This window comes from Lathamus discolor, chromosome 17, assembly GCF_037157495.1.
Source record: "Lathamus discolor isolate bLatDis1 chromosome 17, bLatDis1.hap1, whole genome shotgun sequence".
NCBI lineage: Eukaryota > Metazoa > Chordata > Aves > Psittaciformes > Psittacidae > Lathamus > Lathamus discolor.
Genome location: NC_088900.1, coordinates 7,136,303 through 7,158,079, shown reverse-complemented (window position 1 = coordinate 7,158,079; position 21,777 = coordinate 7,136,303). Strand labels below are relative to the sequence as shown.

At 52.6% G+C, this 21,777-nt stretch overlaps 2 protein-coding genes across 3 annotated transcripts; both read right to left on the bottom strand.

The window, feature by feature from the left end:
* Positions 1-73: 73 nt before the first annotated feature.
* Positions 74-7,743, bottom strand: SLC37A4 (solute carrier family 37 member 4). Of its 2 annotated transcripts, XM_065697141.1 has the most exons (9): positions 7,502-7,743; positions 7,188-7,420; positions 5,789-6,032; positions 4,563-4,721; positions 4,127-4,212; positions 3,154-3,267; positions 2,831-2,896; positions 1,727-1,865; positions 74-1,440 (listed from the first exon to the last, which is right to left on the bottom strand). In XM_065697141.1, the coding sequence occupies exons 1-9, from the start codon at positions 7,647-7,649 to the stop codon at positions 1,274-1,276; spliced, it is 1,356 nt and encodes a 451-aa protein (XP_065553213.1). In that variant the 5' UTR covers positions 7,650-7,743; the 3' UTR covers positions 74-1,273. The 2 variants fall into 2 exon arrangements, with proteins under 2 accessions (XP_065553213.1, XP_065553214.1); XM_065697142.1 differs by lacking the exon at positions 2,831-2,896 and having other exon boundaries at positions 7,502-7,741.
* Positions 7,744-7,954: 211 nt separating this feature from the next.
* Positions 7,955-21,663, bottom strand: HYOU1 (hypoxia up-regulated 1). Its single transcript, XM_065697138.1, has 24 exons — positions 21,273-21,663; positions 21,047-21,140; positions 20,300-20,378; positions 19,884-20,038; positions 19,707-19,783; positions 19,056-19,237; positions 18,535-18,650; positions 17,580-17,763; positions 17,044-17,178; positions 16,113-16,195; positions 15,881-16,013; positions 15,370-15,557; positions 15,072-15,210; positions 14,900-14,960; positions 14,100-14,182; positions 13,476-13,664; positions 13,121-13,320; positions 12,870-12,957; positions 12,136-12,258; positions 11,650-11,783; positions 11,099-11,183; positions 10,378-10,630; positions 9,188-9,277; positions 7,955-8,674 (listed from the first exon to the last, which is right to left on the bottom strand). The coding sequence occupies exons 1-24, from the start codon at positions 21,646-21,648 to the stop codon at positions 8,616-8,618; spliced, it is 3,306 nt and encodes a 1,101-aa protein (XP_065553210.1). The 5' UTR covers positions 21,649-21,663; the 3' UTR covers positions 7,955-8,615.
* Between the last annotated feature and the right edge of the window lie 114 nt (positions 21,664-21,777).

The following is a 21,777-nucleotide window of genomic DNA, read 5'->3' as shown; positions in this document are numbered from 1 at the left end:
CGTAGCACCTTAAGCAGATAAGCAGGTTTGGGTGGTTCGGCCTGCACCATTCTCCCTAAGACAACCATAGCCCTTGTGACACTGCTCCGTTTTTATTTCACATAGAAGATCAGAGAATTAAGTACAAAATGTAATTCACTTCCAGTTTTAATTAAGGCTGGCTACCTACTCTTGCAACCACGCTGTTCAGCACAGTACCTGCGTGCACGTTCTGCACGAGAACTGCCTCTTCCAGAGCCCTGAAGCAGTAAATCCATTTGGGGAAAGCCAAGAATATTCAACTAAATCCTGGTTAAAAACCTGAGTATTCATTGCAAACAGTGCTGGGCCCCAAGTGCTGCAGGCTGCCAGTGGTGGCTCTGCTAAGGCTGACTCGGAAGTAGCCCGAGCCCATGCCCACAGCTATGAGAGATGCAGCTCTTGACCAAAACCTCCCTAGACTACACTCCGTGTACTGACAAAACACAAGCCAACACTAAAAATAGGTGTTTTTCCAGAGAGCTGGAAGAACCATGCAGCTGCTGTCAGCATACCTGCTGCTGCGTGGGTTTTCCAAGCTGACGGGCAGAGCGCTGGCTGCACATTGCCATGGCAGCAGCTGCCTCCCTTGCAAATCATTAACACTACGCAGAAATTGTGCCGGGCAGGATCAGTTCAATAGAAGGAGCTTCTTTAAACACTCTCCCCTAAAGCACCGAGGGTTTCCTGGAAACGTGCCTGTTTCCAGGTGCTGCAAGAGCCCCACCGCAGCACCGCACCAGGGTTCCACTTCTCCGGAGTAAAACACCTCCATCTCTCCTAACAACTAATCCTGGGTCAAGCTAAAGCCACACTGCTCTCAAAAGAGCCATGAGGCCCAGCTCTAATGACCACCATTTACTGCTGTTGCTGTTCCAGGGCTGAGAGCGAAGCAGAATCAAAAAGTTGATGGCCGAGAAAAACAGCAGGGACAAAACTCAATGTGACAGCACCTGAAGCCAGTCATTTCAGAGTCCTTTTAGCAGAGGAGCTCAGGCTGCAAAGCCTGGGTGCTTCCCCAGCAGTACTGTGAGGAGGTGCAGCAAAATCATTGCCTGTGTAAACTACCTGAATTATCACATCTTGAGGGAAAAAGTGATCAGCAGCGAGAACCTTGTGCCCTCTGACAGTGAATGAGAAATCGAGATATTTTTATCTAGGTTGCAGCAATAGGTAAACTCAACTCCAGTTAAACAAAAATCCAAGCATCATTCCCGTCAGTGAGAGAGGCTCCTTTTCACCGAGCGGCTTCTCCTCAGTCGGCCTTCCTGGGAACCCGGCCCATCTTGGTGCGGATGTTGCGTAGTAAGAAGAAAGCCACTGTGCTGCCAGTGCAGGTGATTTCGGCTACCCAGAAGGCTGTGGCCCAGCTGTAGTGCTTGGCAATGGTACTGAAGGGTAGTCCAGCCAGAAACCCCCCAACTGCAAGGAGAAACAAACAGAAAGCCAGCAATGCTTGTGTCTCAGTTTGACCTGCTGATACTTGGTTTTGCATGCGTAAAGATTTCTCAGGCACGGCCTGAACTTGAAGCGCAAGGCAAAAGCCCGTCAGGCACAGCAAGAAGCGTCCCTGAGGCTCCCAGCTCTATTATCTCTGCTTCCTGGGAGGCTTCCCATGACCAGGAGCTTGGCACCCAGTGGTGGGCAATGCTCCAGCAAGAACACCCATGGGTTTTGTTTGGTTTCCAGGGAAATGGGCGCTACTCACCATTGGCCATGAGGGCCACGATGGCATGGGAGGTGCCACACAGGTTGGCAGGGGCGCTTTCGTTGGCGATAACCCCGAACAGGGCGATGGGCCCGTACGAGGAGAACCCGAACACAGCTCCCAGGGTGAGGATCCACAGCTGTGAAAACACGTTAAGGTCAGAAACAGGATCCGCGCACCCTGCCCTGTCAGTCAGCAGCTGCCGACCAACCGTGATGCTGCGCGCGGTGCGGGGCAGTTTTGACATTTTCGGGCTGACACCGACTCCGTGACCTGCTGACAGAAGAGCTCAAGCCTGTGATAGCCCCCATGTGCTGTTCTCAGGCACCGTGAACCCCCCTCTCTCCCACAGTTCTGCCCCTACCCCGTGCTCACACAACAGGAGCCGTTTCGCACAAGAACCAGACCGTTGAGGAGAGATGGGCAAAACTGCAGGAGAGCTGTGGACTGGGTCGCTTTAAAACGACCCTGGAGTCACCAGCTAAAAGCTTTTCTCATCTTAGATGCGAGCGACCAGTCAGAGCATCTTTATTTGCAAGAAGCCACCATTTGATAGTCCCTATGTTACTAAACAAACACAAACCAACCCAAAAACCCCTGACAGCTTGAACTTCAGTGTTAGCTCATGTGTGAAAGGACAACAAGGGGTAATTGCCCTCCTCAAGGTTACAGCGTGCTTTCTGAACCACAAACACCATTTCAAGATGTGCAGGAGTAAGTAAATGCCATCTTATTTTCCAGATGGGAAACAGAAACAAAGAGTTAGGAAAACACTTGCAGAAAAGCAAGCAGGAAGGCATGTGCAGGAGCAGGATAATTCCTCCTGAGCCCACGCGCAGGACTCCTTAACTGGCTGCATTTTAACTGATGAACAAATGTCCTCAGAACCTCTGAAATAAGAACGTGCAAGTTTTATATCCAGACTTCTAAAAGTCAGTCAGTGTAATCAAAAGACTACACGAAAAGGTTTCTGTTACAAAACTTACAGTGATCTCAGTGCCCTGGTTTTAAGTTTTGTAGTGCTAACCAACCTCCCAGGACAGCAAAAGGGCAGATCAGCAAAAGCAGAAACAGGCAGAGGGAGGAAAAATGCAAGGCAGAAACCTCATGTTCCTTGAGGCCTGTAAGTTCAGCTAGAGGTTGCAAGGCTACAGTCCAGAAGTGGTTTTCCTGAAGAAGAAACAAAGGAAAGGAGAAAAGAGGTTTCATTTCTCCAGCCATCACACAGGCAGAGGCAAGCCATGTCTACGCTACAGCAGGTAACGAAGGCCACCCAAGCCAACCTTGCCAGAAGCTGCCCAGCCCAGGCCAAGGGAGGCTGCTTCGCTGTGCCGCAAGGCAAGGGTGAAGACAAGAGGCTCCCTGCCACCAGGCCCCTGGTGAGGCCACCCCGACCAGGTACGGCCAGCGGCTCACACATGGATTACCTTGGGAGACTCGCTGGTGACCGTGACTCGGAAGAGGAACATGGACACGCACATCCCGGCCATCATGGAAAGCAGCAGCGCGTGCCGGGGGTTCCCGTAGCTCGACAGACCCACCTGCAGCAGAGGGGAGGAAACGGGGGGTGGAAGCTGGAAGGACTCTGGCTTTATCCTGGTGGCACCTAATGCCATCCACGCTGCCCGGTCAGACACACGGAACATGAGCCAAAGCGGACCTTTCAGCAAGGCTTCTTGGTTCAGTTTAGTTTGCCCGCGCGCTAAACAAGATGCTCTTAGTGATAAATGATACTTGTGTTATCCACTGCACCCTACTTCCCCCCTGAATTTGGCTTCAGATCCCACCACTGGATTTTAATGCAGGTTCCTTTTCAGCCAGAAGACAGCTGTCGACAACCACATCTCCTTCAACAGGGAAATGCAGAGAGCACAGTAAAGCCAACAAACAAAACAGACCAAACATCCTAAACCCAAACGGCTTCGAAAAGGGCGTTTGGCAGCTGTCCTCACGCGCCCAGCAGAGCTGCTACAGGCCTCTCGCAGCTGTACCAGGCAGCAGCAATACCAGCCTGACGGAACACTTTCCTGAAGCTGTTGAGATGGGTCCTGTCCCTCCCAGCCCGCCTCTGAGCGAAGGAACAGAGATGGGATAATCAAGAACGCTCTGATCTTCCAAAGCCCCACCTCAGAGCAGGGTAGTTTAGACACAGAACTGCTTCCAGAAGAGCAGCTTGGGAAGACAGAACTAAAATACAGCACTGAGAGCGGCTGCTCTGTAGCATGAGGCAGCGGCTCCAGAACTCTGCATTCTGGGTATCCTGAATCTCCAGAGCGACAAGAACAAGGGAAGTGTTCTGCTCCACTGCTGGCGTGGGTGTTAGAGAAGGGGGGCATCTGCAGCAGTTCAAATCAATGCTGTGTTAACTGCCCAGCACACCCGAGGGTCCAGGTTACTTACTCTTGCTACTGCTCTGTCAGAAAGATACCCAGCAGCAATGCTTCCCACCAGACCCCCGATCTCCAAGGCACTCATGTAGGAGCTACCTAGAACGCAGGTGAAGCAAAGGACAGGCCATGAGGTTTGGTCACGAAGCTGCTGCATGCTTTAGACTCAGCTCAACCCTGTCAGCTCCCAGCAAGCTCAGAGCAGCTGTGCTGGACAAGCCTCCGGCTCATCCTTGTACAGGGATGCCCATCTGCCAGTCCCACGAGGGCCCTGGCACTGAGGCTGTAGCTTCAGCACTGACTTACGTCAATACCTACATGTACCTATGCAGACAGTTAGGATGTAGGTGAGCAAGTCCCTCAGACAGAGATCCCTGTGTCCTTTTCCTGCTCCCAGTCAAGCTCTGGGCAACAACAGCCACACAGCTTAATGCAGCTTCGGGTCTTACCCACAAGCATGGATTGTCCCCTCTCCTGGATCAGGAAGAGCTGTCCCCAGTCGGTACAGCACGTTTTCACTCCAAAAACGACCAGGTAGCCTGTTGAGAGCACCCAGAGGTACGGCGAGAGCAGCAGCTCTGTCAAAGTGCTGTTGTCGCTGGAGGAACCTGCGAGGAAGATCAGGAAGAGCGTTACCACTGCTTGAGCATTACCACAGCCTGAAGCACACCAGCTCAGCAGCGCTACGGACAGATCCGTGAGCGGGATTCATGCACAAGAACATCCCTACAGAAGAGGATATTCATAAAGGGAGATATTCGTAGGGAATGAATGGCTCCACCTCCCCCTTGTTCTGGGTTTGCTGTGATTCCAGAATCTTTTCCGTCAATCTATTCCACGTTCATTCAGGATTTCAAAAGAATAATCAAAACACTCCTCCCAGCAACGTGCTGTGTTGCGGCTGCCAATAAACCCTCTGCAGAGGTTGCTAGGGAAATTGTCTGCTCCTCCAGACTTTGTGCTAATGTTTCCAGCAGTGCCTGTGACAGCCACTACACAGACCCAAGCCAAGATGCTGGCTTTCAGGTCTTCCCTCTGTTTTTGCTTCAGTCTGCGAGGAGCACCTACAAACGCAACCCGTTCTCCCCAGAAAAGGCTCTGGGGAAGCAATACTGCTTTCTTACACAGAGAGGTCACGTCTAGCAGCGCAGGCATCGCAGGACAGTGAGGAACATAGGCTGAGTTTCCAGCGGCCTCTCAAATCTTACAGCAAACTTGTGTTGCAATTCCCCTCTACCTGTTCTGCTTTCAGGAAAGCACCATATTCAGTGGTCTGAACAAACATTTACTAACTAGCTGTCCGAGGCTAGGACACAAAACCCTGAGCAGAGTCCACCGCAAGCCAGGGGTCAAGAGAACCTACAGAGTAAGGGGAGAGCTGCCTGTCCCCTGTCAGCATGGAGAGGCAGGTCAGGCTCAAGGAAGCGTTCCCTGCTGTTGCGCTGCTGTAGCCCAGACGCAGTCCCCTTCCTATAAGGTTACAATTGGGCTTGGTTTAGAACTTCAGCATTCAGAATAAAGCTGCTGAAAACAAGGCCGTGCACGTGCCCACCACATGGTGACTGTGGGAGTTGGGAAGGACGGGGGGCTCAGGACACCGGTAACAGCGCGCCTGTGCCGGGATACACACAGAAGGCACCACGGGTGCCCGCTTACAGCGAAGCCTCCTGCTCACCTTTCTTCCCTTTCTTGGCTCCTTGGTCAATGTTGGGCAGCCCCACATCCGACGGCTCATTCTTAATGAGGACAAGGCAAACAAAAGAGGCAACCACACAGATGAAGCCGGAGCAGGACAGAGTCACGCGCCAGTCGTAGTTCTGTGACGCGAGAGCAGCGACGATAGGGCCCAAGCCTCCAGCCAAGTTCATGCTTGTAGACAGGATTGCCCACCACGTCCCGAACTGCGACGGCTCGAACCACTGTGCAACAACAAGAGAAAGGGCATGAGATCTGAGGAAGAGAGCGACACCGCGCCTGAAAACCCACGGTTGGGACCCACGCGGAGGGTTTGGGGCACTGCAGGCGCCCACAGAACCATAGAATCAGGTAAAGGGAGTCCTGCAGGGAACCCCACGTGGCTCCAAGGCGTTGCCATTTACGGACCATGAAACCGAGACGCGGTCCAGGAGAGGCAAACTGGAGAGCACAGGGTTCTGCACACCCCCGCGCCAGGAACAGCGTCCTCCTGGAGGTCTGCTGGCACAACACTGCACACGGATACGCGGGGAGTCACAGGGTAACTTTAGGACTCCCTGCTAAGAGCCAGGCACGATCGGCTCTGCATTGCAATGTGCTCACAGAGCCAGAACCGCTGGGGTGGCTGCTGTCAGCAGGAAAACGTCTGAGAGCTCCATTCACACACGTCTTCACCCAGCACCGCTGTTTCTGTGATCTGGGCCCTTCCTTTGTGTGTCCTTTTCTGGACAGCTCTTTTCTGGCAGCGAGATGAGCAGGGCAGTTGTCAATCCCTCCCCCCCATCCCGCAAGCACGTGCGTTCCTGGATTTTACACCTTTCCAGAGAGGTACGCACACGGCTGACCCCCCTGCCTTCTGCCCAGAGGCGCCAATCAATCCGATCCCGAACGCACGCATGAGTCGGAGGCTCAGCTCCTGCTGTTCCTCCACACGTTGCCCGCTTTTCTACCCGGACAGCCTGCTGTTTGCAATGCCCGAGCTCCCCGAGCGTGCCGATGGAATTCTGCTCATCGCCCTTTGCCCAGCAGCAAACTGCCACAACAGCGGGGAGACAGGCACACCTCTGCCTTCGAGCTGGACTCCCACAGCGCACATCCCTTACAGTGCAGAAGGCCTGCCACCGCGAGACGTGACTTCTCAAGCCGAACCGGAGCTAGAATCAAGGCACCTGCGTGCGCGGGCCGAGCAGCTCTTGGGACCTTTGCCGCAATACCCAGACCCTCATTGGCGGACAGCTGCTGCGCAGGCAGGAGGCTCCCTCAGACTTCCACCTCCTCGGCTGGAAGGAGGCAGGCACAGGCGCGAGCCGCTCTGGATCCGGAGCTCCGGTTCCCGCAGAGCAGCAGCCGGGCGCAGCTTCCCCCCGACCCGCGCTCACCTTCCGCAGGATCTTCCCGCAGGGCGGCCAGCCCAGCCCCTGCGCCAGGCCGTTGAGGAACCAGAGCCCCGCGAAGGCCGCGACGGTGGAGCTCCACGAGAAGACCACGTTGACCAAGCCCACCATCAGGAGCCCGGCGGAGAAGAGCCAGCGAGCGCTCGCCCGGTCCGAGAGGACGCCGCTGACGAACTTGCTGATCGCGTACGCCGCGGACTGGCTGCTGGTGATGAGACCTGCGGCGGGCCCGCCCGTGAGACCCCGTTACAGCGAGCGGCGCGGCGGGGGCGGGGGGGGGCGCGGGGGCCGGCACTCACCCAGCTCGTCCTTCCCCAGCGGCACCTCGGCCATGACGGCGGGCATGACGAACGAGAAGGTTTTGCGGTTGAAGTAATAGAGCGTGTACCCGGCGAACATGGCCGCGAAGATCACGGCGCGGTACCGCCCGTACCCGCCCGCCGCCATCCCGCTCCGCTGCCGGGCAACGGCGCCCGCCGCCTCCCCGGGACCGGCCGCAGCGCCGAGAGCGGCCGCGGCCCGCAGCCCCCTCCCTCCGCCGCGCCGGACCGCGCTCCCATTGGCCACCCGGGCCCGCCCCGCGCCCCGCTTCCGGCCCGGCCTCCCATTGGCAGCGGCTCACCTCAGTCAGCCCCGGCCCGCCCTTGCGCCGCTGCCATTGGCCGCCGCGCTCCGCTCCCGGCCCCGCGGGCCCCCCGCGGTAGCCGAGGCGCCCCGGCCACGTGCCCGTGTTGCGTTCACGACCAGCGCCGCCCCTTCCGAGCCCTTTATTTTACACTCAACTCGAAGCACAAGCGGTTTGTGAGCCCCCACGTTCCAGGCTCCGCTACAGCGCGGACGGAGAGCACTTCCACCACCACCTGTGGAAAACACACACCCCCGCCGTGCAGCACCGCGCGCCCGCCGCCCCGCGCCTGCTGCACCTGCCAACAAGTCCAAATGAGAAGACACCCCCGGCGCTGGAATCACACGGTCTCGCGAAGATAGGGCCAACAACACCATCTCCGCTACAGGTGCTCCTGCATCGATCCCATTTATCCTTGCTAGAAGGGGTGTGGCACAGACTCTGTGGGCCAAGTTACTCCCTAAGCTCAAGATGCTCCTTTCCGACTCTCTCTCCACAGCAAAGTCACTTTGGTGACTTCTGCATGGAAAGAGACAATTCTCGGTGGGCAAAGAACCACCTTGAAACACGTAAGAAAACGAAAACAAACAACCCCCCCCCCCCCCAATTCACTAAGTTAGTAGAGGCAAAATCCCCAGAAAGGAAATAAAAATGTACATCTCTATCCCACTGTGCTGTCAGACTGGTTGTTGTGTTCCATTTACACCATTACTAGCCAGGTCCGTGATAAAAACAAGAAAGTAACCATGAAATAAATAGCTGTTGACACTAGTGGGATCTCAGGGGTGTTATAACTCATCATTTTTCCTGCTCTCTCCTCCAGCTTCTCTCTTCTCTTCTTTGGACCCTGTGTAATGAAGTAAACTCAGTCACACACCGCAACTGTTCACAGCGTACAAAGTAGGCCCTGGCGCTCACCAGGTGCACACCGAGCTCTCACCCTGTGGTACTGAAGTCGGGGGGAAGCTTTGGGGACTGACACTCAGCTCCAAAGCGCTGAAGTCATTCCTGCCCTCCTGCTGAGAGCACTGCTGTCCTCACAACGGGCATGGCAGAACAAACACATGCCTGCACATCTGCTCCTTAGCAAAGGCAGGCACGCAGCTGCAGGGCTGGCTATGAAGTGCAGCCACACAGGCTGCTGGGGCAGGAGGCAGCAGCAGGCCAGAACTTCACGCTGAACCGTGAAGAGGGGAACAGTAAGGAACCCAAATTCGTGTCTTCCTCCTTGCACAATTAACAACCAATCTGCAACTGGGGCTTCTATCACCCCCTGCTGCCAAAACTAAGGGAAGAAGCACGCAGACAGCTTGCACTTGTAGCTACCGAGTTTCAGGCTGTTAGTCAAACATTTACCCACCGGAGTCTGATCCAGGCTCGCTGTCTATTGCTACTTGCTCAGCTGCAGGAGGTTCCACAGCTGGACCAATATCTTCAGGTTTGTCTACATCTAAAGCAGAAAGAAACAAAAGTGAAGAGAGAATACAGAGCAGGCTACTTGCAGGCAGATGAGGCCACCAGCGGTGAGGTTTACAAACAAGCTGTGGCTCCTCAGCAGGACTGCAGTAATCCATCCTCACAGTGGGTCTCTCTGTGACACGCAGGTGTCACCAAACGGCTCCTCGTTTCTCACTGCCTCTGTCTGCCAGGCCTCACATCTCTGGAAGCCCTGGAGTTTCACTGGTTACACAATGAAGGCCAGTCCCCTCTTTGGAGCTGTGACTGCAAGGGGGGGTCTCGTACTCAGGCCAGAGGAGCCAGCAGGGAACTCTGCTGCCAAATAGCTGCCAGATGTAAAAGAACCAGCGTGCCCAGAACCCAGGGTTCTGTCACAGTTCAGGAATTCTTCCTGTCCCAAGAGATTTTTTCTTGTCTAGGGTCCATCTACGCCAGAAACCTTCCCCATTCTATTCTTTGACATAGGACAGGACGTGAATACTTGACTCTGGACACCCAGAACACAATTGAAGGCTTATCCTTCTTCTAAGGCAGCCAGCCAGAGAGACAGATACTGATCAACCCTCCCAGGAAGCTGACAAATACTTTCTGTTCCTTCACAGAAAAGCACCCAAGCCAGCAGCGAGGGGAAAAGGACACTGCCACAGCTAGATTTCCCCAGCTATCTCTGAAAATTAAGAGGATCATTTATTCCTACAGTTAACTATTGCCTTTATTTATTTAGCTCCGTTTCACTGGAGATATGAGCGTGTTACACTGGGGGAGTCACCCAGAAGGGACCGATCGCTGCTCGGGCAGGTGGTGAGCAACTGTGCTGTGCATCACTTGTATTTTCTGAGTCGTCATTGCTTCTCTTACTGTTTCCTATTATCATCATTGTTGGCATTATTTCTATTATCACTATATTTTACTTTATTTTGATTATTAAACTGTTCTTATCTCAACCTGTGGGGTTTACTTGCTTTTGATCCTCCTCCCCATGCAGGGCAGGATGGGGAAGGGGGGAGTGAGCGAACGGCTGCATGCTGCTGTGTTACCAGCTGGGTTTAAACCAGAACAGAGGTATACACACGTCCCCCACCTGCTCCTTACCTTCTTGTTTCCCCTCCGTGGGAGGGATAGTGCTCTCGGGCTCAGAGGCTGCTGTAGCATTCTTGCCTGAATCAATTTTCGTTGTGTTCTTCTCCTTTCTGGGCTTGGGCTTTGCAAACTTGGCCTTATTCAGAAGATACTGCACTTCCCTGTCCAGGGCTGCGATCTTGAGCTCTATATCTTTGGACAGCAGGACGGGTTTCTCAGTGGGAGAGAGCTTGTTCTGTTCAGCCAGCGTCTCGTTTTTCCAGATCTGTAGAAACAAGAGGAAAAAGTGCTTTTAAATGCTTTGGGTTCCAGGAACCCCTGTATACCACAGTATCCCAAAGTCACCGCTCCTGGACCTTCTAACTTAACTCAGGATAACACTGCTCCCTGCTACACTTCCACCAGCTTCTTAGTTACCCAGATATGGGACAAAACAAAGAAACAAACTCCTCAAAACCCAGCAACTGCTTTTAAAGCCTGTGACTGGGTACAGTGGTAACCACCACTCCTGGAGACAACTCTTGACATGCAACTCAAAACCTCAAAACCCCCCAGAGCAGTCTGGGGTCAAGCTGGGCACTAGAAAATGCTAGATTGCACAAAAGCTTTGCTGGTGGCACAGAAACAAAATGTGCACACTCTATCCCATGGCCTTCAGTAGAAGGACAGGACAGGAAACAGAACCCAAACTGCCTCCCCCACTCTCTACAGGAATTGTTTGATCCTTCATTACCATTGTCTCATTGATGGCTTTTTCCAGGGTACTCAGTTCCACCTCTGTGAATATCTGGTCAGACTCTGGAATCATTCGGGCTCCCCTTAAAGATAAGAAGTTTATTTTTGTAAAACCGAACAGACTGTACTTGGGCAACTCAAGTGTTTACAGCTCCGGTAAGGACAGTAAGAGAAATACCAGTGCACACACCAAGCGTTTTACATTTATGTCTCTTGCACCTGCAGGAAACACAGTCCTAACCGATCTCTGGATGCTCAGAATGGAATACAGAGCCAGCAAATGCAGCTATCATGAGATCAGAAAAACAGGGAAAGGCTAAGGCTATAAGACCAAGAGGAAAAATCTGCTTGTAAACAGTAAAGTGGAGACTTCCCATACCCCTGGTTTAAACAGAGTTTGCATGTTTCGCTAACAGGTTCTGCCCAACTCAGCACTAGCAAGGAAAGTTTTGGTAGCCTTTTTCAGACCATGCTCAATCCGGCCGCATTCTGTTGGCATCCCTTACATTACCAGCTGCACAACTCTCCTTCCCAGCAGCTTGCTCTTACTTGAGAAAGATGGTTGAGTGGTTGAGCAGACTTTCCAGGGCAGCCAGGCGTTCCGGCCACTTCCGCCTTTCCTCAACACGGAAGAAGAGGTTCCTACAAAGCTTCTTCAGTTCTGCAAGCTTGTCTTTCAGCTCCTGCAAACAGGGGAGAGGGGAAAGGAGACAATCAGTTTGTCTGACACTGTAAACCTCAGAAGTGAAAACAGCCAGTTTTCTCATTCTCTCTATCAAATACACTATTTCAATACAGTAAAAAGAGCCATGTGACTAAGCTGTATGCGGAATCAACAGGTTACTGCTGAAGCTGTTCCAGATGCACACATGGCCGCAAGAACTGCGTATTTTGTTCTAGGCATAATGCACAGGGGAAACAAGAGCTTGCAAAAAAAGACTACAAAGGATCAAGGTAGATCTCTCCTCAGTCAGCCTGTGTGGTCATTTCCACATCATGGACAGCTCCTGGCATCCTGAATACACACGGCAGTACCTTAGTTGCAGCTGCATAACCCTCCTCCTCCATCCAACTGGAAGCCTCGCTAAGCTTTTTGGAAATCTCTTCTCTCTGCTCCTCTGTTGAGACAAACTGATATTCCTCTTGGTAAAGCTTGTCCTGCAAAGAACAAAGCAAGCACTCCCGTCAAATACCACTGAGCATGGAAGCATAAAACCACCCAGTCACTCCCTTGTGACCGGGCTGGACCATGGACTCCTGGGGTGCTGCCTGCTCTGGCCAGGAGATCCTCACTTAACCCTCCCAAATCCAAGCTCCTGCTCCCAGCATTACCAGCAGTATGGTGGTAACACAGCAGGTGTATAGACACGTGCTCACCAGGCATGCGATGGTAAAGCTGCGAAACCTGTAATTTCACATGCACTTAACATTAGTTGCCTGTTCTGCACAGCAGCTCTTGGGAAGCTGTAGCTTCTTTATACCCCGAGTGCAATTGTTGCAAAATGCACAGATAAGGACACAGAAGAGATACTGTGAACCTAAAGCTGAATGTGTTACACGTGCTTGGGGAAAGTCTTCCTTTTCTAACAAGTCCACATGGGCCTGGCAGGCCTAGAGGCAATGGAAAAATGGCTGAAAGATGAAAGCTGGGCTCTTCAAATGGGCTTCTCCCAGCTCAGACAACTCCCCTGCATTCAGATCAGCCAAGCTGCACAAGACACTTCCACCTGCTCTCCAGGCAATCTCATTTCTTTATATCCCTCTCTTACCTGGGTCTCAAAGATGAATGACTCCAAGCTGTTGGCCGATTTCTCTCTTTCCTGTTTCTCTAGATCTCTGACCGTCAAGTCTTGGAGTCTAGCACAGAAAGAGAACAGAAATCAAAGGTAGTAAGTAACTGAGCAGCACATCATACGCATCAGCTTCTGATGACAGCAGTGCTATGTGAGCCACCACCATTCCAAGGCAATTCACTTCCTTTATCTGGAGCTTTATCCCGGCAGAGTCATTTCAAACATACTTTTTCATTGAGCTCTTCAGCTCGTCCTCCAGCAGGTCAGGCACATCATTTACATCCAGCTCCATGGTGATCTCATGCACAAGCTTCTGCTTCTTGGGTGCTTTGATTTTCTTCTCTTCCTCTGTTTTGGTAACTGTGCTGTCACTGGAACTTTTGGACGGTTCTTCCTCTTTTGCAGTTTCTCTATTTTCTTTGGGATCCTGTAACAGGAAAAGTATATTCTCAGGCAAGGGAACAGATTTGCAGGCTCTCCAACATTTTCCAGCGCAGGATAGAAATGGGGAGCATTCTCCTGAGAAAATTCCACTTCTCAGTCACTGAAATCACAGTCTTGTTCCTTCAATTTGATGCTCACCTGCGACTCCAACCTGTCACCTTCTTCCTTTTGCTGGGACTCTGCTCCGGGAGGGGCAGTTTCTCCCTGGCCTGGAGACTGCTCCTTCTCTTCTCCCTGCTCTTCACTGGCACCTTCTGCACTGCTTTTTGGGTCTTGTTTCTCCCCCTGCTCTTCCTTCCCTGTTTCTGCTAGGCTCTCTTCTTCTTCCTGGTCACCACAGGCAAGCAAAGGGGAAACCAAACCAGTTTTTTTTAACGTAGAAATTCTGTGCAAATGTTTGTTTCACAGATGACAGAACTCTCTGCAAAAACTGTATGTAAAGCAAGGAGCCTGCTAGACACCTGCACAGACAACACATGGGCTGAAGCTTATCCAGAGAGCACCAGGACAATCTAGAAACGAGAGACTTCCCCAGAAATGAGTCCTGGAACATCAGTCCACCCAGCTGGACTTCCCAGCAAAAGATAATAACCATCTTTAAACACACATTATGTGAAACTCAAGAAGAATACAGCACTTTCTAAAACCATTTAAACTCCTGCTGTGCTGTCAGACACCTTTAGTTCTGCTAAATCTGCAATCACTGCCTCTTCAGCAGCCAGAGCAAGACCCACGGGCTCCCTCCTGCCCACTGGGACCCACCTGAACTGGGTCTGTCAGGTTCTCTCTGGTCTCTGCTGCTGGGCCACCACCCCCAAACAGGCTTGAGATGGTGTTTCCAAGTTCTGTCAAGAGGAGACAAGAAAATCCAGAATATTATGCTCCCAAAGGATGAAGGCAGGCACCATCAGCCCTCAGTTCTTCCCCTCACAGCCCTAACGATCATCAAGGAGCTGCCTTGGTGGTGTAAGTTAGCTCCCTACACTCCAGAAACTCATCCTTCCCTGGCCTCACTTTGTGGTTTTGTGCGTGCAAAGTGGGGTCTCTACCACTGCTGTAATATGATCCAAAATCTGCAACTTCAACTAAAACGCTTCAAGCTCCAACCTGTGGCTGCAGAAGTCATCTCTGCGCCTCCCGTTCACCTCAAACACGCAGATACAGGGGAAATCTGTGCTCTCAAACCTGAGCAACGCAAAGCACAGATCAGGGCGTCACAACCCAGGCAAGATGGGAGAATGCTGTGGGGCAGTGGATGCAGGATTTCCCTTCAGGACAGACCTCCTGAAATCAGCAGCTGTGGCTGAACAAAAAGCAAGCAACCCCTGTTTGCAATGCATGCCATGGCCACCTTTGGAGCGTATGACATTTCAGAGCTCCTGGCAGCACCCAGCAGCCACTCAGAAAGTGCTTTAAAGTATTTTGGAGCTGTCTGCACAATCAGAGGCTGTGGCTACTCCGCTTCCACACCCCAAACCCAAGGAAACAGTGTGCCTGCCGTTATCTGAGTCACTCCAGGTAAACCACAACAGTCAACATGAATACCAAAGCTCAGCACCTACTTGTCAGTGTCGACTCCTCCTCCAGCTTGTCTTCCACCAAGGTCTCAAACACAGATTCCACCTTGGAAAGAGGAGCACAGAACTAGTTTTAAGCAGGGACCAGCAACACCGGAGAGAGGGACAGAACTGGAAAACACATAGGCTGACAAACATCACAACAGCTGGTGCTCACCCGGTCAAGACTTAGAACTCCACTCTCATCCATGTTGAAGTGAGCTTTGATGCCTTTGGATTCATAATCTGAGTGTTTCCTGAAACTGTCTCCAACTCCCTTTAGCCTCACAGTAGTGAGATTGAGAGCACCAAAAACCCTGACAACAGAGACAAAAAGCAGAGAGAAAACTCAGGATAACAATGCTGCAGAACAGCTAAACACCTCCCACAGTCACATCTCCAGCGACAGACAATGCACAAAGCAAGTGCCCACGGTTTGGTTTGCTAAAGCACAGAATGATCTGGGCTCAACTCACTGCATGTCATCGTGGTTCAGGAAAGACAGATCTCCATAGTTGACGTAGAACTCAAAGTCGTCTGTGTAGCGATTGAAAGTGATAACTTTGCGCTGCGGGTAGGGCGCCATGCGCTGGAACAAAATCCTCTTGTTGTGCTTTAAACTCCTGGATTTATCATCCTCCTCAACTTCACGAGTAAACTCCACCTGCATCACCAACAGAAAATTCATCTCAGCAACTCCAGACTTCCTCTGTGGCATCTCACATCAGAGGTTTTTGTAGCGTTTGACTGCTCTGCCACACACAAAAGTCAGGGGACAGCAAGTGCTTCTCAGCAGCTGATGTTCCTAGGCACCCAGCTTCTTGGATATTACACTTGTACAACACAGAGGATTTTCTTCTGCTTGCTTTATTAAAATTGGCACAAAGATCTCCACAGCTTCCTTACTGGAAGGTTGCCTGGAACATTTCTACCAGCACAGCTGCATTTACCCAGACCCCGCACACAAGAAAAAAAGCCAAGGGTTACCTGGATAGGAAACACAGCAGCATCTCGAACAACGAAAGGCTTCACCTTAAAGGCTTTGCTCAGAGCAGCTGCCTGGTAGACTGCACCCATAGCAGCAGCCTCATCTGCATTGATATTCTTGCCCAGTTCTTCTCTATGGAGCAAAAAGCAACAGGCATCAACTTTGCAACCACTGCTGCAAACAGCAAGCTGTCATTAGGAGAGAGACTAGAAGGGGGCCTCACATACTCACTTGCCCACAGCTTTCAGCAAAACCTCCTGCACTCTGGGGACTCGTGTGGCACCGCCAACTAGAATCACCTGGTCAATTCCATCCTAGAGATTGGAAACAGTCACCTTGTCTTGAGAAAGCTATTTTGGACACCTAAGTTCAGGGCTTTCTTACTTTCCTTCCCCGGTCACCACACACTGATGTGGTGCTCTGAGAACACCCACACTACATCCTGCAGTCCCAGTGCAGGTCAAGGCCTGACAGATCTCAGACAGGCTGACAGGAGCCGCACCAACAGGAGGAATGTGGAGTCAGGCCTGTCAAACAGGGACAATGTGACCGCTGCTTCAAGTCACTTGCTTCAGAATTACACAGACCATAGTTTAAAGCCGGAGGAGGCAGTGACTCAGAGAGCAAGTGGGACCAGACAGACAAAACCCAGACTTTAAGAGGTGACTCAGTGTCCAGCATTGCATACCAGAGTCAAAAGATGCTCAAGAGTGCCCTGGCACCCTGCAAGTGAGCATTTAACAATGCAGTAAGTCTCTCCAAAGGACTGCATCACGTTTGGTCCAACTGCAGTCTACAGTGGGGTTTCTAAAGGGAGTGCTCAAAGGGGAAGCCTGAACAGCAGTAGCTCTGTGTCTAGGCTCTTGGAGTTAAAGCTTCATGAGCAAGACCAGAACAGCCCAAGAGTAAAGTTTTTTAACTGAAAGAACCCCCTCCTCCGAGCCCTTCATTTCTGGTGGGTAGCACAGGGAGCCGTGATGGACTCCTGCTTAACGCTGCAGCAAGTAAATTCTCTGCAGCACCAACATCACTCTACGACAACAGCAGGCATTTGTTGTCAGCACTGCTGGCAGGTACACATTCGCTGATGCCACGATCATGGTGCAGCAGCAGCTCCCCGCATATTAACTACAGGCTTGTTAGTGCATTCCCTTAAACTTACCAGGTTCATCTCTGCACTGCTCAGAGCCTGCTGCACAGGTCCCGGGACTCGCTGGAACAAGTCGGAGCACAAATCTTCAAATTCTTGCCTTGAGACCTTGGCCTTGAAGTCAATGTCATCCAGGAGTCCCTCGATCTGCCCAGAAAAAAAAGCAGCCAGAATGAAATCACTGGTGGTGCATTCTCTTTGCCTGACTTGCCCAGGGTCCAAAAACTTCCAGCTTCCTAAACACACCAAGGACCTGAACCCTGCCATTGCTCAGGTGACAAGAGGAACGTGGGTGTAACAGATGGCTTCCGAAGTGAGTTTATTTAACAAACTCCACGTGAATAACTCTCCTCCAGTTCACTCATTCGCTCAGTCACCAGTGCTACCAAGTGCAGAAAGGCTGAGGGGCCCCCAGTGCTGCCCCCACCGAAGACCAGGAGCAATGCTCTTCAGCACACCAGCGCTGCAAAGGGACAGCATTCCCACAGCCCCGTCCCTGCCCCAGCCACCCCTCAGTCCTACAAAAGCAGGAAGACAGAAGGCCAGACCTGTGCCATGTGGTCAGCATTGGCACTCAGGACGGTTTTCAGGCGGTTGGCCTCCTTCAGCAGTTTGGCCATGGCCCGCGGGTTCTTTCGGACGTCTTTTGAAGGGTGCTGATCATTAAAGAGTTTTGCCAAATAGTCCCGCAGACGAAGCTCCATTTCTAAACCTCCAAGAGTACGGTCAAATCTGAGCAAAAGAATGAGCAGAGATGTAAAGATGTACCAACTTTAACAGGGTTGAAATGCAAACTTACTTCACAGATATGCAGAGCAGCAAGCGGTCAAAAGTAGCTGCATTATTATCAGCTGTGATGGACTGTGAAAGAATAAAGGTTGTTTCAGAAATAACACATCACAATGAAACAAAGAAAAGAAAGATTCACCACCACAACAGCCTTTGAGCAGGAAACGTCAGTATGTTTACGGTAAAGGCCTTATTGCCAAGCATGTCAAACAGCTGAGAAGCTAATGGATAACTGCCTCAGGTCCCAGGTATTTTCTTAGCAAGAGCAGTGCAAGTGCTTTGGAGTTAAAATTGCTGGGCTGGGTATCCACAGCACCCCGCTCCATGTTTGGCATCGTGTGAGTGCACTGCGGTTTGATTCTCCTCTAGAAGGACATTCCACTTCTCCAGACTGACACACTCTACTTCTAGAAGATTATATGACATGGAATTAAGCACCAATGGCTTGAGGCTGTCAAAAAGCAAGCCTGAAGCAAACTAACTACACTGGTTCCCTCCTGAGCCCTTGGAAGTTCTCAGTTATCTTCCGCACAAGACAGTGATACCAGAGTTATAACCAACTGGAGCCTTCTTGCTCCAAACACTTCCCACTCTGCCACCCAAATTACTGTGCTGAAGCCTCACTGCCAAATCCTACATTTAGAAGAGACTATGAAAAAAGTGGTTTCTTTCCTGAGACCTGTGGGTTTTGTGCAACTTGTGTTGAATCCTTACCCAATGCCCTGGATCTGCAATTGAGGCTGGGTTCCCGAGTCCTTAGTTTTCACTGTCTGATAGGTAACAATAGTACAAACGGTGCTTCCTGCTCCCATGTCGTAAAACATGATATTCTGAAAAGAGAAGCTGGGACGGTGAAGCAGAAACACCTGGATATCCCCCATGAATAAGGAAAGAACCCACGGCCTTCTGAGCTTTATATAGGCCAAGACTATTCGCTCCCTGGACTGGCTTTATACCCTTACGACAGGACTCGTACTTTGATCAAACGCAGGAGATGTTCAGGATCATACTTTACACAAGTGGACAAGAAAGCTTTAATCATCCATTTCACAGATCAAACCCAAAGCTTTGCTCTTTAAAAGTTTCTTTGCCTTGTTGATGAGCACATGAAAACAGGCGACTGGCTGACTAGCAGAGTCCGCTTTAGCTCAAGTGCTTTTGATTTTATCTGCTGCACTTCCTCCCCACATGCAAGCACTTGCTCAGGACTCTCTGTATCTCCCAGCTGTACCTACCTGGGCGGTGGCATTGATATCTTTCCTCCTAAAAACTCCATAGTTCAGCGCTACGGCTGTGTTGTCATTGATCAGCTGCAGCACCTTCAGGTCAGCCATGCGAGCGGCGTGCAGAACCGCTCTCCTCTCCGCCTGGTTGAAATAGGCAGGCACCGTGATCACTGCATCCTTGATGGGCTGCTCTGAAAGAGTCACAGGGAACATGTTTTTCCACCAGAGTAGCAACGTGGCAAAGACTCACCATAATGGGGTGGGTACTGGTGGCAAAGCCAGACAGTCCAAGGCAAAGACTTGTACAGAATCAATCCTGCAGCAGCAACCAGGATCATTAGGGATGAAACTCTGTGTCCAAGCAGACTTTGTGTCCGCACAGAGCTGCGTTTCTGCTGACCCCTCTTTCATGTTAGGATACTCTTCAGTGCAAAGCTGGGTGGGACCTGGGGTGCCCACCAAAAAAATAGGACTAAGACCCCAAACTTGCATATTATAAACAAAACATGACTCCATAGCTGCTAAGGTCCATAACTGAAAAGACCCAACATCCTGTTTAAAAAACTCGTGGGTTTTCAAACATCTTCGGTCCCTATTCAAATCCTATATGATACAACAAACACACATGGATACTGTGAGAAATAGCTAAAGCCTTCCGACCTGCAAATTCCTCAGCCAGACCCCGTGAATAGTTCAGGACCATCCCCAGCATCTCCTCTGGAGAATACTGTATCATCCTATGAGAAACAAACAGGAAAGAGAATTACAGCAACAAAAGATCCAGCTGTAGCAGCCTGGTAGCTAAAGCCCACAAGGAACACTGAAGCAGCCACTTACTGGGACAACTTGAAGATAACAGTCTGCCTTTTCTCATCCTTCACCAGTTCGTGCTCTGGGAAGCGGGATTGGTACAGCGCCACATGGGGGTTATCCATACGCTTACCCAGCAGATCCTGGAAGTATCTGAATGCCACCCTCGGGGTCTTTATGGACTGTGGAAAGAGAAAGCACATCACCCACCTGCACTGCTGTGGCTTTGCTGCTGTCAGACAAACGTCTCCCAAGCTCTGTGCTGAACAACGCTTGCTACGGGAGCTGGGAGCACATGGCCAGTACACAACAAGCCAGTAACACACCAAGGAGGTGGGAAGAAATAAAACTTCCTTGCTCACTTATCACAAAGGACCCAGCAGTGGGAACACACACTCTGCATACGGGAACTGCAGCTGACACAACGAACAAAAGGAACTCACCATTCCCAGTGCGCTGTCACCAAAGAGACGTTCGTTCTCCTTCAAAGCAACAGCCACGGGCGTTTTCCTTCGTGATTCCCTGTGTGGGGAAAGAGGAATAAAGCAGTTGAAACAGGTGAACATTCCATACAGAGTCCCTAGTGAGGAAAGGCACTGTTTCCATTTCAGAAGATGCTCGGATACCACCTACAGAGAAGGCAGCCTCCGTTTACCTGAAGTGCTGCAATGGCAGCACCTCCCTTCAGAGCTTCCACACCTCCTGGTGTCCCTCATGACATGGCCAAACTACGTGCTTTACCAAAACACACAAAGACAATTTCCCGCTTCACAGTGGAAGCCGTGGTGGGCACACTGTTAGCCTTCCCGTAACACATGAGAACTCAGTAAGAGGTGACTCCCTTCCACTACGATTAACGTATTAGCACACTAAAGTGAGTGCCTCAGCACCCTCACAGGGCAGAGCTTCTGCCTAAGAGCTCAGCTCAGTCTCCCCTCGGGCAGGTTCAAGCCATTCCCCTTGGCCTGTCCCTGCAGGCCCTTGTCCCAAGCCCCTCTCCAGGTTCCCTGCAGCCCCTTCAGGCACTGGAGCTGCTCTCAGGTCTCCCCTTCAGGAGCCTTCTCTTCTCCAGGCTGCCCCAGCCCAGCTCTCTCAGCCCGGCTCCGGAGCAGAGCTGCCCCAGCCCTCGCAGCAGCTCCGCCGCGCTCCCGACCCCGGCACCGCGACACGATGGCGACGCAGCCGCTCACTTGTTCAGGACGATCTCCATGGGCACCCCGGGCTTCACGATGGCGATCTTCATCGACTCGCTGCCCACGTCCACCGACATCACGGCCACGGCATCTACCGACAGACCCACCCCAGCGTGAGCCCGCCGCCGGAGCGCAGCCCCCCGGTTCAACCCGCCCCCCGGCTCCGGAGGGCCGCGCCGGCCGACCCCCCCATCGCGCCTCCCCCCGGCGGCACCGCACGCACCTCCGCCGGGCAGGCGGCAGGAGAGGAGCAGCCAGCCCAGAGCCCAGCCGAGCCCCCACGCCGCCGCCATGCTGCTGCTGCTCCTGCTGCTGCTGCTCGGCCCGGCCCGCGGCCCCGGCGCCTCGCGCAACCCCCGGCCCGGACGCGGCGCGACCTCATTGGCGAGGCCGCCGGCGCCGGGACCCCGCGCGCACCCGATTGGGCCACGTCGGGGGAAGCCGGAAGAGGCAGCGAGGGGAGCTTCGGCCCCATTGGCCTGAGCGCGGCGGGGCGGGGCAACGCGAGGCGGGCTGAGGGGCGTGCGTGGTGACGTCAGGCGCACGCGTGCGCGCGCAACAGCATGCCGGTAACGCCCCTTGGCGGCCGAGAGGCCCATTCCTCGGGCCCCGCCCCCGGCGCCTGCCCGGGTCCTAGCGCTCGCCCGCCCTCCCCTTCCCCCGGGCCCGCAGCACCGCCCCGGGCCCGCCCCGGTGCCGCAGCACCGGGTGCCTGCCTCCCGAGGCAG

Bases quoted from the DNA above. Each gene is read 5' to 3' on its own strand.
- SLC37A4 (XM_065697141.1), bottom strand. From the start codon at position 7,649: ATGGCGGCGGGCGGGTACGGGCGGTACCGCGCCGTGATCTTCGCGGCC. The intron at 7,421-7,501 runs GTGAGTGCCGGC...GGCCCGCCGCAG, and splicing joins GCTGGGGAAGGACGAGCTGG to GTCTCATCACCAGCAGCCAG. The intron at 4,722-5,788 runs GTGAGCAGGAGG...TCTTCCTCGCAG, and splicing joins AGCCAAGAAAGGGAAGAAAG to GTTCCTCCAGCGACAACAGC.
- HYOU1 (XM_065697138.1), bottom strand. From the start codon at position 21,648: ATGGGCCTCTCGGCCGCCAAGGGGCGTTACCGGCATGCTGTTGCGCGC. The intron at 14,183-14,899 runs GTAGGTGCTGAG...TCCTCTTGACAG, and splicing joins GGAGGAGTCGACACTGACAA to AACTTGGAAACACCATCTCA. The intron at 13,321-13,475 runs GTGAGCATCAAA...TTCCTGTTACAG, and splicing joins GTGACAGGTTGGAGTCGCAG to GATCCCAAAGAAAATAGAGA.